The sequence below is a fragment of the Chaetura pelagica genome, unplaced genomic scaffold, assembly GCF_000747805.2.
Source record: "Chaetura pelagica isolate M959 unplaced genomic scaffold, ChaPel_1.0 scaffold156, whole genome shotgun sequence".
NCBI lineage: Eukaryota > Metazoa > Chordata > Aves > Apodiformes > Apodidae > Chaetura > Chaetura pelagica.
In genome coordinates this window covers 205,320-218,544 of record NW_009953694.1, presented here as the reverse complement: position 1 = coordinate 218,544, position 13,225 = coordinate 205,320, and the positions used below count along the sequence as shown (strand labels likewise).

General features: G+C 42.9%; 1 protein-coding gene across 3 annotated transcripts in view; it reads left to right on the top strand.

Annotated features, from left to right (window-relative positions):
- Positions 1–7,936, top strand: part of LOC104391108 (annexin A8-like protein 2) — a 15,610-nt gene extending 7,674 nt beyond the window's left edge. For 2 of the 3 annotated variants that reach the window (XM_010000335.1, XM_010000337.1), the window contains 7 exons: positions 539–618; positions 1,223–1,282; positions 1,563–1,656; positions 2,942–3,037; positions 3,284–3,342; positions 6,424–6,546; positions 7,880–7,936. In XM_010000335.1, coding sequence (XP_009998637.1) covers positions 539–618; positions 1,223–1,282; positions 1,563–1,656; positions 2,942–3,037; positions 3,284–3,342; positions 6,424–6,546; positions 7,880–7,936 — 569 coding nt within the window. The remainder of the gene's footprint in view (positions 1–538; positions 619–1,222; positions 1,283–1,562; positions 1,657–2,941; positions 3,038–3,283; positions 3,343–6,423; positions 6,547–7,879) is intronic. The other variant, XM_010000336.1, reaches the window with a different exon arrangement.
- The last annotated feature ends 5,289 nt before the right edge of the window (positions 7,937–13,225 follow it).

Here is a 13,225-nt window from a genome sequence, read left to right as displayed (position 1 = left end):
CAGGAAAATGGGATTTTTAAAAGCAACAAGGTGCAACCTGACTCTGCATTTAGCCTGACAAACAGAACATGGCTATGCTGAGAGACTTAAAAAATGCCTTTCTAGCTTTTCATCCAGCTACGGGGAAAAGGTCAGCAAATCACAAATTTTGTTCAGCTTGGCCTCATGGGCTATTGTCAGAATGCAAGTAAAACAGTAGCTATGCACTTGGCTTTTCCTCCCCATTAAATGTGCTTTAGATGGGAATTTATCAATTATGTATTGTAAATATTTGATATCTCTTTGATCCTTTAAGCTATATCCCTAATATTAGCTCTGTATTTATATCTTGGACATCACTGGAGCTAGTCACTCAGTTCAGATGTGAATGCCTGTCTGGGTATCACTGAGAGTGTGAGTTGATCTCGCTCCTGGGTTTTTTCCTAGCAGCCCTCTTGATTAGTGTCAGCCTATCGTGTATTCTTGGGTGACTAGTAAGACCCTGACTATATCACCAAATAATAAATATTTTCCTTGTCCTTCTCGTTCCCTTGGATAGAATACGGTTCTGATCTTGAAGAAGACATAAAATCTGAAACAAGTGGCTACTTTGAACAGATTCTGGTTTGTCTTCTTCAGGTAATGCTAAAGAAAAGAAATGAGGGTATAAATATATTCACTTTTTTTCTTCCTTTTTGGAGAAGATATGCAATAGAGGAGAGAATGCAGCCCTGATCACCAGGTAAACTACACAGACAAACATCCCACTTGGACTGCATCTGTGTTTCAGCTTCAGTGTGACTGAAGCAGGGAAACCCCTACCTTTGGCAGCAGTAAGAGAGCTGGGAACTTTCCGTCAGCTCTGCTGCAGGGAAACACCCCACATAAAGCCACTGGGCTCTATAAGGGTCTTAGAAAATCGTGTCCCTCAGCTGTGATTCACCACTCTTCCAGAGTCTGTCCCCTCAAAGCAAATAGCATTTGGATGGATCACATTTTCTGAATTCTCCCGCCAAGCAGAATAACTTAGCCATTTTTTGGCTCCACTTAATACAACTGATTTCAGTGCCTTTTGGTGAAGGAGTTGGCACTTGTGCTGTCTATAACATTACTGGAGTACTCTGCAGAAATAGATAGTTGGGAAGGATAAATTATTTTTGCCTAGAATATATGTCACTGTGATTGTTATATGTGAAAGGCTCTTCATGAGACAAAGTAGTTACCTCTCTTTTTCTTCTCATAGGGAGAGAGGGACAATGCCACCTTCTACGTGGACACTGCAAAGGCTCTTCAGGATGCAGAGGTACTCTCAAATACCTGTGTGATCAGTGATATGCCTGCATCACACCAGTCATGAACTACAGAGTGCTTCAGTGGGCAGCAGAGTCCTGGTCCACAGAGTGTGGGAGCAAACCACTCTTGACATGGTCAGGAGTTTTCATAATCAGCTGTTCTAGGAGAGTCTAGTTGGCGTTTTCAGTTGCTTCAAACCACTTTACCCTGGCAGAGCTTTAAATCAAACTTTCTTTCTTTACTAGCTACATGGACAGACATCTCTCTAACAATTGTGTGTTGAATTACAGACTCTCTATGCTGCTGGGGAGAAGATACGGGGTACTGATGAGATTGAGTTCATCACCATCTTGTGCACAAGGAGTGCCATACACTTGCTGAAAGGTATGGAGCAGAGTCCACACTCCCAAGCCTCTGAAATGATAAAACACTATAGCAAAAAAGAAGAGGCAGGGCTATAGATGTTAGAGATGAGTGGTCAGAAATAAGTATCTAAGTCTCTGTCCTAACCCTTGGTCACTTAGTGACCAAAAGCTGCCAGCAGCTTTTTCAAGCTGAGGTCTTCTAAGGGTGTTTTCTCAGCCCTGGAGACCAGCTCCCCCCTGTGTTTCAAATTTCATTTCCCAGCATCTCTTAGAAAACAACAAAAACAAAAAGCAGTCTCTAGTCTTTGGCTATGTTTGCTTTTAACTATGGAATTTTAACTAAATTGTTGTCAGGATGCAAACATTCTTTGGGACAAACTGTATTACTGAGAAATTAATTTTCACTGTACTACAGCAGCCTGTAATGATTTATTTTTAAAACTGGAATGTAATTGTTGCAGCTAATTTATTTATTTGTTAAATATTGAGGGTAGGTCTGAGTTGAGAAGGTTGTATCCATCTATTATTTGGTATTTTCTTTCCTTGAAGTATCTGAGTGTTTATGTATCTTATCTTGAATGCTGAGTGAACCTAATTAAGATGTCCACTGCATTATGCTGCAGTTTTCCTTCTTTGTTAATCTGAATGCTAGGTATCAAAAATCCAAAATGTAATTCTGAACCTCAGAGTATCCAAAGTGTAAAAGGTGAACAACTCTGTTGCTGACCTTTTGTTAATGTGGGAGTTAAAATGTCTTGGAATCTGCACCTTTGTTTTGCTCATCTTTTCTGCATTTCTTTTGTTGGGTATTTTTGTAGTAGTGGTTGAAATAGCAAGTTTCCCCAAACCGTTGTCATCATTTAAGAGTCCAAGGGCCATGAAAAGCATAATCCTACATTTAATTTTGTTTTGTTTTGGCTCCTGGAGCTAGTGATATCAACAAACACAAGAGAAACCAGAGAGTTGTGCCTAGCTTTCTGTAATCTTCATTTCTGTGGCTAAAAATGGTGATGAAGGGTCAGATATCCAAATAGCTATGAGGTGACTGAACTTGCATTTTCAAACAAAGGTAGGGAATTAAGACCTGTGGATTGAGTTTTTATGAATGTTGACATCCATTTTTGTAGCTGATTTATGGACTTGACTGAAGCCTCCTAAATTTGGTGCAAATGTGGCCATTTCTTTAGCAGGATCTCTGTTCTCATATTGCCACACAAGCAAAACACACAAGTATTGGACACAAAATACCTAAGCAGTTGTTTGGAAAAAAATATATATTGAAAAGTTATTTGTGTTTCAAACAGTGTTTGAAGAATACCAGAAACTAGCTGGTAAGAGCATAGAAGACTCTATCAAGAGTGAAACTCATGGTTCACTTGAGGATGCCATGCTGGCTATTGGTAAGGGTTTCTCTGTTTTCCCTTCTTCTGTCTGAATCTGCTGCCTTTTCTCCTGCAGAAGTTGACTGTTGTGGGATGGATCTACTTTATAAATAAAAGTATATGGTAGGAAGTAGAGGGTATTTCTTAGGTAAATTCAGATCCAAGGGGCACACTGAATTAATGGAAAGCATGTTGAATCTCTGTTACCTACTACCCTGTACTGGAATCACTATTGATTCTTACTGAGCCTTTTTATATGCCTAGTGAAATGCACCAGGAATGTCCATCGCTACTTTGCAGAGAGGCTATACCATGCTTTAAAGGTAAGACTCTTCATTGTAACATACTTGTTTTCATACTGGACTTAAGGTGTAAACTGGTTTCCATCAATACAAATTAAAAGAGGCAATGTTTTGGTGGAATCCAGCAAATCTCCTGCTGTTGCTGCAAGTAATAGCAGAATCCCTTCAAACATCTTAGAAAAGTACCCTTTAAGCTTGAGATACCAAGGGAGCCTGGCTTTTCTGACTTGGGAGTCTACAAGAAGTGCAGTCACACCTTCTGGATAATGAACAAAACTTCTGGAATAAGCTTTTATAGGAGGTTGATCATGATGGAGCTTTGCACGTAATGTTAAACTTAATGGATAGGACCAAATTATTTTCTTTTTACAAAGCAGTTCTCTCAGTGGCAGTAAAAAATGAATGGAGAAACTTCAAGCATCCTAGATTGTGCCCCTGTAACTCTTAACTGATATGTAAAAGATGTCAGCTCTCCCAACCTCATGGAGAACTGAAGTGAATTATTATTTTTGTTATGAACATGAGCTTCATTTTCTTGTTAGTGATTAAACAATATTGGTTGAAGCCAAGTGTTGCATGGGTGATGCTACAGAAGGACAATATATATTCAGTGATGACTTTCAACTCTGTAGCATATCTGTTTTTGCATTTCACACATGCAAAGTTTGATAGGACATTTCCATGGTGGGGGCATGGCATTGTCAGTGGCCCTTTGGAGGGGGGTGGGTGTTGGCCCTCCAGAAAGAGATGCAGATGGACCACTTCTTGCAAGCACAGGATCAGAGCGTCCCAATGGTTAGGAAATCTAGTAAGGGTGCTAGGAGACCTGCATGGTTAAAGAAGGAACTACTGGGCAAACTTAAGTGGAAAAGGAAAATCTACAGATCATGGAAGGAGGGGCTGGTCACGTGGGAGGAATATAGGACTGTTGTCAGAGGATGTAGGGAGGCAATTAGGAAAGCTAAGGCCTCCTTGGAACTTAACCTTGCAAGTCAGGTTAAGGATAATAGAAAGGGCTTTTTCAAATACAAGGGCTTTTTCAAGTACATAGCTAGCAAAACTAGCAATAGAGGCAATATTGGCCCATTGAGGAATGAGGTGGGAGCCCTGGTGACAGAGGATATAAAGAAGGCAGAGGTGCTGAATGCCTTCTTTGCCTCTGTCTTCACTCCTGCAGGGTCTCCCTATGAGCCCCAGATTCATATAGCCCCAGAAGAAGTCAAGATAGAGGAAGAGTTTGACATGGTAGATGAGGATTGGGTTAGGGATCAGTTGAGTAATCTGGACATCCATAAATCAATGGGTCCAGATGGAATGCACCCAAGGGTGCTGAGGGAGCTGGCGGAGGTCATTGCTAGGCCACTCTCCATCATCTTCAGTAAATCATGGGCAACAGGTGAGGTGCCTGAGGACTGGAGGATAGCAAATGTCACTCCAGTCTACAAGAAGGGCAAGAAGGAGGACCCGGGTAACTATAGACCGGTCAGCCTCACCTCCATCCCTGGAAAGGTGATGGAACAACTTGTTCTTGTGACTATCTCCAGGCACATCAAGGACATGGGGGTCATCAAGAGCAGTCAGCATGGTTTTATCAAGGGTAAATCATGTTTGACTAACCTCATAGCCTTCTATGAGGAAATTACTAGGTGGATAGATGATGGTAGAGCGGTAGATGTGGTTTATCTTGATTTCAGTAAAGCATTTGACACCGTCTCCCACAGCATCCTTGTGGATAAGTTGATCAGGTATGGGTTTGGTGACCAGGAAGTGAGGTGGATTAGGAACTGGTTGAAAGGAAGGAGTCAGAGAGTTGTAGTCAATGGGGTAGAATCTGGTTGGAGGTGTGTTACTAGTGGAGTCCCACAAGGGTCGGTGCTGGGACCGGTGTTGTTCAACATCTTCATCAACGACCTGGATGAGGGTATAGAATGTACCCTCAGCAAGTTTGCTGATGACACTAAGCTGGGAGGAGTGGCTGACACACCAGAAGGCTGTGCTGCCATTCAGAGAGACTTAGATAGGTTGGAGAGTTGGGCGGGGAGAAACATGATGAAATTCAACAAGGGGAAGTGCAGAGTTTTACATTTGGGGAAGAACAACACCATGTCCCAGTACAGGTTGGGGGCTGAACTGCTGGAGAGTAGTGTAGGTGAAAGAGACCTGGGGGTCCTGGTAGACAGGAGGATGACCATGAGCCAGCAATGTGCCCTTGTGGCCAAGAAGGCCAATGGCATCCTGGGGTGCATTAGAAAGGGTGTGGTTAGTAGGTCAAGAGAGGTTCTCCTCCCCCTCTATTCTGCATTGGTGAGGCCACATCTGGAGTATTGTGTCCAGTTCTGGGCCCCTCAGTTCAAGAAGTACAGGGAACTGCTCGAGAGAGTCCAGCGCAGAGCTACGAAGATGATTAGGGGAGTGGAACATCTCCCTTATGAGGAAAGGCTGAGGGAGCTGGGTCTCTTTAGCTTGGAGAAAAGGAGACTGAGGGGTGACCTCATCAATGTTTACAAATATGTAAGGGGTGAGTGTCAGGGGGACGGAGTTAGGCTTTTCTCGGTGATGACCAGTGATAGGACAAGGGGTAATGGGTGTAAATTGGAGCATAGGAGGTTCAAGGTGAATATCCGAAAAAATTTTTTTACTGTGAGAGTGACAGAGCACTGGAACAGACTGCCCAGGGAGGTTGTGGAGTCTCCCTCACTGGAGACATTCAAAACCCACCTGGATGAGTTCCTGTGTGATGTGCTCTAGGTGACCCTGCTCTGGCAGGGGGGTTGGACTAGATGATCTCTCGAGGTCCCTTCCAGCCCCTAAGATTCTATGTGCTGCAGAACATGTGCCAAGCAATGTTTGAAAGCTGATTCCTCCTGTCCTGGACCAGTTTGCAACAGTTTATCCCTTGAACACCATCGTATCACAGACTGATGTATTTTTTAATTCCAGGGGGCTGGTCGAGGTCCCTTCCAGCCCCTAAGATTCTATGTGCTGCAGAACATGTGCCAAGCAATGTTTGAAAGCTGATTCCTCCTGTCCTGGACCAGTTTGCAACAGTTTATCCCTTGAACACCAGCTCGTATCACAGACTGATGTATTTTTTAATTCCAGGGGGCTGGTACCCGTGATGGGACTCTCATAAGGGTGATCGTTTCTCGCAGTGAAGTTGACTTAAATCTAATAAAGGCTGAATTCAAGAATATTGCAGGAAAGTCTCTCTCCAGTATGATTCTGGTAAGCAGCATCTTGATATAATGGTTCTTAACCATCATATATATTCCTAACCTGACCAGCACTGCAAGATGCTTTCATGGTTGTTCTCAGTAAAAATGTCATTTCTGTGAAGATCATAGCTTTATTAGGCCTGTTAATGGTCAGCTCCTTGAGAGACAAATAAGCCTGAAGGTGGGTCAGATTGTATGCTCTGTAAGCAACTCGGGCAAAGCCAGACCCAAGAAGAGACTGCTCCACGTTATTCATGGATTAGACTGTGATTGTACACTTTATAATCTCCTAGATAAATCTAGACTTGTTTGATCCTCCCTGTTAAATATTTCCCATGCTCCTGTGCCATTTTCTCCTCTTTCTCTGCTGTCCTTAATTACCTCAAGCCAATGCCATGTAAGTCAAAACAGTGCCGAGTTCTTTTGTTTTATTTTGGTTGGTGGTTGGTGGGCTTCTTAGTTGTTTGGTTTGGGTTTTTTTACTGACTTACCCCAGATGAAGGCCTGGTCTATACTGTGGTGAGATATGTTTAGAAACTGAACCTTGTAAAAGATTATTGAGCTTTTGAGGTTTGAGTTTCAGCTCTGTTTAACCCTGCTCTATTAGGGCTAAAATGCTGGGGTTTACAATTTAGCCTGAAGACTCTGGGACATTCCTTTCTGCCAGTGCAAATGCTACAGAAGTCCTATCCTTAGCAGGCCCTATGGGAGGTCTGGGTCTGTAATGAAGGCCCTTTCTTCAAATTGACACTGTCAGTATCTCTAATGTTGATTAATGATCAGTCTTCAGGGTCTGTACAGAACATATGTTCTCTCTGAGAAGTGGATCTGGCTTTACACATGTCATCACAAAATATTCAAAGGGAGCAATTTTTTTTTTAATGTAGTGTTATTCTCTATAGTACTTCTCTAAACCAAAATTACTGTAATTGTGGCTTTTTAAAGAATGTCATGTGTCAGGGCTAACCATACTGCCCTTTCCCTTCCTGTAGGGGAGAGGTGCTACACAAACACCCAGGGACACAAAATCTGAACACAACAGGCTTGGTTGCTCTCATTTGTGCTGACTTTGTGCAGCTTTGTGGGATAGAGCCCTGATCTATTGCTCACCTGGATTTCAAGGAAAAGAATTGGACTTGATAAATGTTATTTCAGGTGGCAGCTACAAGCCTGACTTCTCCATTCATTTTTGATGGTGTGTCAGCTGGCAGTAACTCTGCTGAAGTCTGGCTTGCTCTTTCCAAAGTCCTTTTCCTGTGTGGGCATATTCTATGGACTGATAAAGTCAGCACTTGCAGCGTGCACAGGAACTTCTATGCTCACCTTTTTTTTTTTCCTGTCAGGATGACACCAGCGGTGATTACAAGACAGCCTTGCTGAATCTCTGTGGCAGTGACTGACAAAATCTGGGAGGAAGATGTTGCAGTAGATACAGAAAGAAAATTAACACTGAACAAAGGTCTTAAAATGTACATGTAGAAAATATTTTCATTTATTCAAGTGGGGAGAAAAATAAGATTGTATTTATGGTCAAGATTTCCAAAGCTCTCTGAAGGGTGTGGATGTTCATTACACATTAAAAGCTATTCACTTCCCCAAGAGTTTTTCAATTACAAGTGGGAAATTTTCTTTTTTTCTTTCCATTTTGTTCTCTGTGATTTCCCTCCTTTTTTAACATACTGAAGACTGGCAATTGGACCTGAAATTTAAGGCTTTTTTAAAACCCTCTGTAGGTGTTTCACAAGTCTGAACAACCCTACTAAGCTTGGGCTGAAGACTTGCAAACTTCACTAGGACAAGATGAGACAGCATTGATCATTTGATGCTAGCAGGGTGGACCTGGAAGGGGTCCCAGATATCAATGAGGCTTTTGGATGCAGGTCAGAATAGCGAATTCAGTACTAGGGGGACTGGTTTAGCAGCTTTATCTGCATAACTTCGGTGCTGGATTTCTGGTGCAGGAGGATGGCAGAGCCAAACATGCTCTCTAAGCATGTGGAAGTTTATAACTGTGTGCCTGATTTCCCTCTTGCTCGTGTGAGTGCAGGGGTGGGGGGACACCTGGAAGTTCAGTATGTGACACCAATGTCATAGTATGGATAAATAAAAACTGGGCCAAATAATTTGTTTTCAGTGAATATAGGATATCCTGTTCTTGGGAGCAGACCTGTTTCTGCTCCTAGTTTCACAGTAACTTCAGAGGTCAATGGACTCCCTTGGAAGTTCTGCCCCCAACCCTGCCAAGACTGCACTTAATGAGAAAGGTCCCAGATTTGCACACTGATACAGAGGGAATAGGAAGAAACTCAGGTCTGCCTTGACCAATTGTTCTCCCTGCTGCTCCTTCCACACTTAAAGCAACACTTTTAAATGTGTAATTGCCAAAAGCTCTTGTGTTCGGAGCAGTAGTTTTTCTGGTCAAGTGAGTGAATTTTCTGGCAGAGGGTGACTTCTCCCTCGCACACTGAAATGGGCAGGAACTGGGGCAGTGAGAGGGGTGAGTTCAAAAAGTCTTAAGGATTCCAGGATCCACAGTTCTGGGATCAGGGTAGCTGCATCTGCCTGGTGAGCATAAAGAGGAGGTTTCAGACTCTGAACCTGTAAGTGCTTCTGTTTTCAGTGAAACCCTGATTTCTCACCTGGACTAAAATGACGTGGAGCTACGGCTCTAGATAGAGCATCAAGGGGAGCTTCTTAACTCAGTTTTTGGACGATATGGGGCACCTCCAGGCATCAAAAGACAGGGAATCACGTGGTCCCTTCTGCTGGCCAGAGGACCCCCTTGATTTTTCGGAGACCTCCTTCTTCCCTTTGCCTGATAATCAGCCTTCCCCTGTTTTTCCCGCCCAGGCGCTGACTCGCAGCGACGCGCCCGCGGGGCCCGGGTGCCGGCGCGGGGAAAGCCGAGCTCGCACCACCCTCTTGCGGGTGGCAGCCGCTGTGCAGCTCACGCACCCGCCGGGACGCCCCGGCCCCCCAGACCTGCCGGCCGAGGAGGGCTGGAGGGTGAGGGCCCCTGTCACCCCGTCTTCCTGGCCAGGGCTCAGCGGGAGAGGAGCAGAACAGGCACAGGGCGCTGAGATTTTCTCCCTGTGTCAGGGCAGGCGTTTCCTGTGTCAGGAGACATCTGTGTGCCCTGAGGTTGGACAGAAAGCGAGTGAGAAGCCATCCCAGCTTTGAGAGACTTCAAATCTGACTAAGAAGAGCCTGATTAAAACCTCAGCTCTTCAGAGATATTGCAGTTCAGAGCTGCCTGTTGATTTCACTGAAATTTATTCAGGTCAGAGGTTGGCTTTCTCTGTTGGCCTGTGCTTTGCCGGGTGGGTTAGGGTTAGATCTGTTTCACTGTGATTGTGGTCCCAGTTTATTTACAACAGCCTGGGAGATATGAATTGCCAATAGCCTCACAGGAGATCGGTAGCAAAGCTGGGTAAGAGGAACAAGAGAGGAAAGCTGATTCTATCACCCTAATTGCTGGGAAACAAAACAATTGTAAAACATCAATAAAGATTTAATTACGTATTGATTGCTGCTAAAAATGTTCCCTAGGTGAACAGGTGCTTTAATAAAGTGGAATCAATTCCTAAGCTGTTCTAACCAGTCTTTTCCAGAAGCAAATATTGACTTAGGGCCTTTTATTCATTCACAGTTTAATTAACATGATTTTATCGCACAAGAATCAAGATAAACACTCAGCAAGGAAAAGGTAACAGGGGCGATGTAAAAAATGCCCAGAACTGGTGCAGGCCTTCTGCTGCCTGTGTGCCAGTCTTTTTCACCTGTGCTGCAGGAAAATCTGTGTGCAGGGAGTCTCTGGGGGCTGCACTGATGCCATCTAGCTGTCCTTCCACGGGTGGCTGCTGTGCATCACTGGAGGGTGTTCACACACAGCAGGAGCTGTGCCAGCTGACAGCATGGAGAGTTGCAGCTGCTTTAGGTCTCTGCTCAATGCACAACCAGGTGTACATAGGAATAGTTGACTCCAACTACTAGCTCTGTTCCTGATATCTGGGAAAACAAAAACCCCCAAACTATTGCAGATAGGGTGCCAATTCTCACAAATCATGTTTAACCCCCGAAGGCTCCCATTCCAATGAAAGCTGAATTTATAGAGTGTCACTTAACTCTTGCAGGAACCCAGTGCAGATGTGGCCTGAAACACAGGATCCCCAAGCAGTGGCCACCCACAGGCAAGCAGAAGCTCTGCTTAAGAGGTGTCTCATCACTCTGACTTCAGGGTGGGAGAAGAAAAGATTGGATGGGTCTCCTTCATATGCGTTTCTATTTTGCAACAGTTTGGAGTCATTTTTAGATAAAATACATTTAGGAGTTCAAACTGAGGTTAAAAAAAATATTGCTCCTGTCAGGAAGTGGAAGAAGAGAGCAGCAAATATCTTGGGCAAGGAGGGAGATGTCATTTGCATCTCTCATGCTTAGGAGTGTTTTTTTGAGCGGGAGGAATTAATATGAGAAAGAAGTTCAGTCTTCCTGGTTCCTATGGTTTCCCCAGCAGTGGGTGGATGAAATTGTAGTACTTCCTCAGGACCTATTTAGTGGTATCTCTCTTACAGGGAAGATAGTATCAAACTGTAAGATGCCAAGATGTGACTGTGCCAAAGACATAACAGACTCTTCAACTTCTGCCATGAGCCTGCATGCCTGAGCTGACTCCAAAGACTTCTTCAGTGGCTGGGGTTGATTAGTGCAGCACGTCCCTGTGTGCGGGATACCGCAGCAGCACAGAGATGTTTTGCTTGCTGTGGTGCAGTGACCTCTTCTCCTCAGACCATATGTAAACAAGGAGTTCACTCCAGTTCTCCATTACTCCCATCACAACAAACAACACTCGCCTTGTAAGTAGTTGTCATTCAGTCTTCCGGTGTCATCCATTTGAACTGAGAGAACTCATCCCTGATATTCCAATAAATTAATAGAAGCTAATTTGTTGTTTACTAAAAACCTGATGCTAGGCTGGAGGAAAAAATTCTTACTTCAGGTTTAATATCTGTTTGTCCTCCCACAACATGATTGAAGCAGTCAGTCTTGGGGACCTGAGCTCCTCTCTGTTTGCAGGAAAGTATTGTTTGTTGAAACTGTGCTTTGGTTTTCCCAAGATCCCTTCCAGTTCCAAATCTCAATTAGCCATGGTGCATCAGCATCATGACTTGGATTGCTCGTGTCTGTTGAAGACTTAGGACTGGCATTTCTGACAAAAAGTTGTATGCCTGACACTTTAGGGTGTCATCTGCATCAGAGTTCAAAACTCCCAGGCACTTTATCCCACAATACTTGATATTTCTTTGAAACTGTAAGAATGCATATGGTGATCTTTTTCTATGACATACAAATAATGTGGACACATCCAAATGGTTTCATAGTCCTGAGAAACCTTTTCTGCATGACTGGCTAGATAAACATACTTACTACAAAAGAAATGCAGATGTCCATAGATTCTGTATGGGCAGGGACATAACATTTGGAGAAATAAATAGCTCTGGACTGCACAGAGGAACCAGTACTGTTCTCTCTGTAGTAATGAAGAGCAGGATATGTTGTAGGCACAATATAATTAATAAATAGTGAGCAATGCAATACAAATCTGTAATTCAATTTAGGATTTCAGCTGAAATTGCTCTTTGGAGTTATAGATGACAGTGAGCTCTGAAATTGAGTTACAGTCCAAGCAGGAACTGAGTCATGTGTAGCAATGTTCTAGGGAAGCATAGAATCACAGTCGGCACTGGGCAAAATGTCATTGACAGCAGTATACTCACTGAAAAATGTTATTTAGTGGACATAAATTAAATTTAACTGAGCTTATAAATTAATGTCAGGCAGAAAAATATGGGGGGAAGGGAAAGTAAACATTTCAATGTATTGATTCTTAAATGGCAACTTTATTTTTAAAAATATTTCAAGCTGAAAAACAATTATTTAAAGGTTTCATTAATCTGAAGCTGAAACATGACATTTTGGAGGGGGTTTGCCTCATAGTATTTTTTATTTATTTTTTTTTTACTTTCCAGAATGTCTCCTACATGTCTATTTTAGTTTAAGCCAAAGAACCACAGCTTGCCCTTCGGTTCCTTTGTTTAGCCACTTGCTATTTTAACCATAATAAAGGTGGATGTTATTCAAAAGGGAGGGAAGTGTCCTTGCTTCAAATGTCACTAGCAATCTTCTCCAACAGAGAAGATCAGTGTTGTGGGGGATAAACTGTGAGTTTAAACAAAACCCAAAAGGTCCAGACAAGAAGAAACAAGAAGAGTACAGCTAACGTCAATGCCCAACCTTGCCAGAACTTCCTGATCAAAGCTATGAAGCATGTCAGGGTCCCTCAACAGCTTTGCTACCTTTCTACATTAGTTACATAGCTTTTCCTTTCACAGTTTACAGGGTTTCACCTAAACCTTATTTCATTACTTTGCTAGGAAGCAACTGTAACATAGGCATATGGAATATTTTTGTTAAAAATACTAAGTCATAGTAAACTTTCTAGTTTGCAGCAGAAAAGCAGCAAAAGGAAGGTGCAGAAACATATTCAAACCCTGTGCTGAACAATTCCAAACACAACTTTCAGAAGTTTATTAACTGTTTGGAATTCTTTTTCCTTAATCTAAAATAGTGCAATACTCATTCAATATTCTGGTACCCTAGACTAAAAAAATTATGCCTTACTAAATAAACAC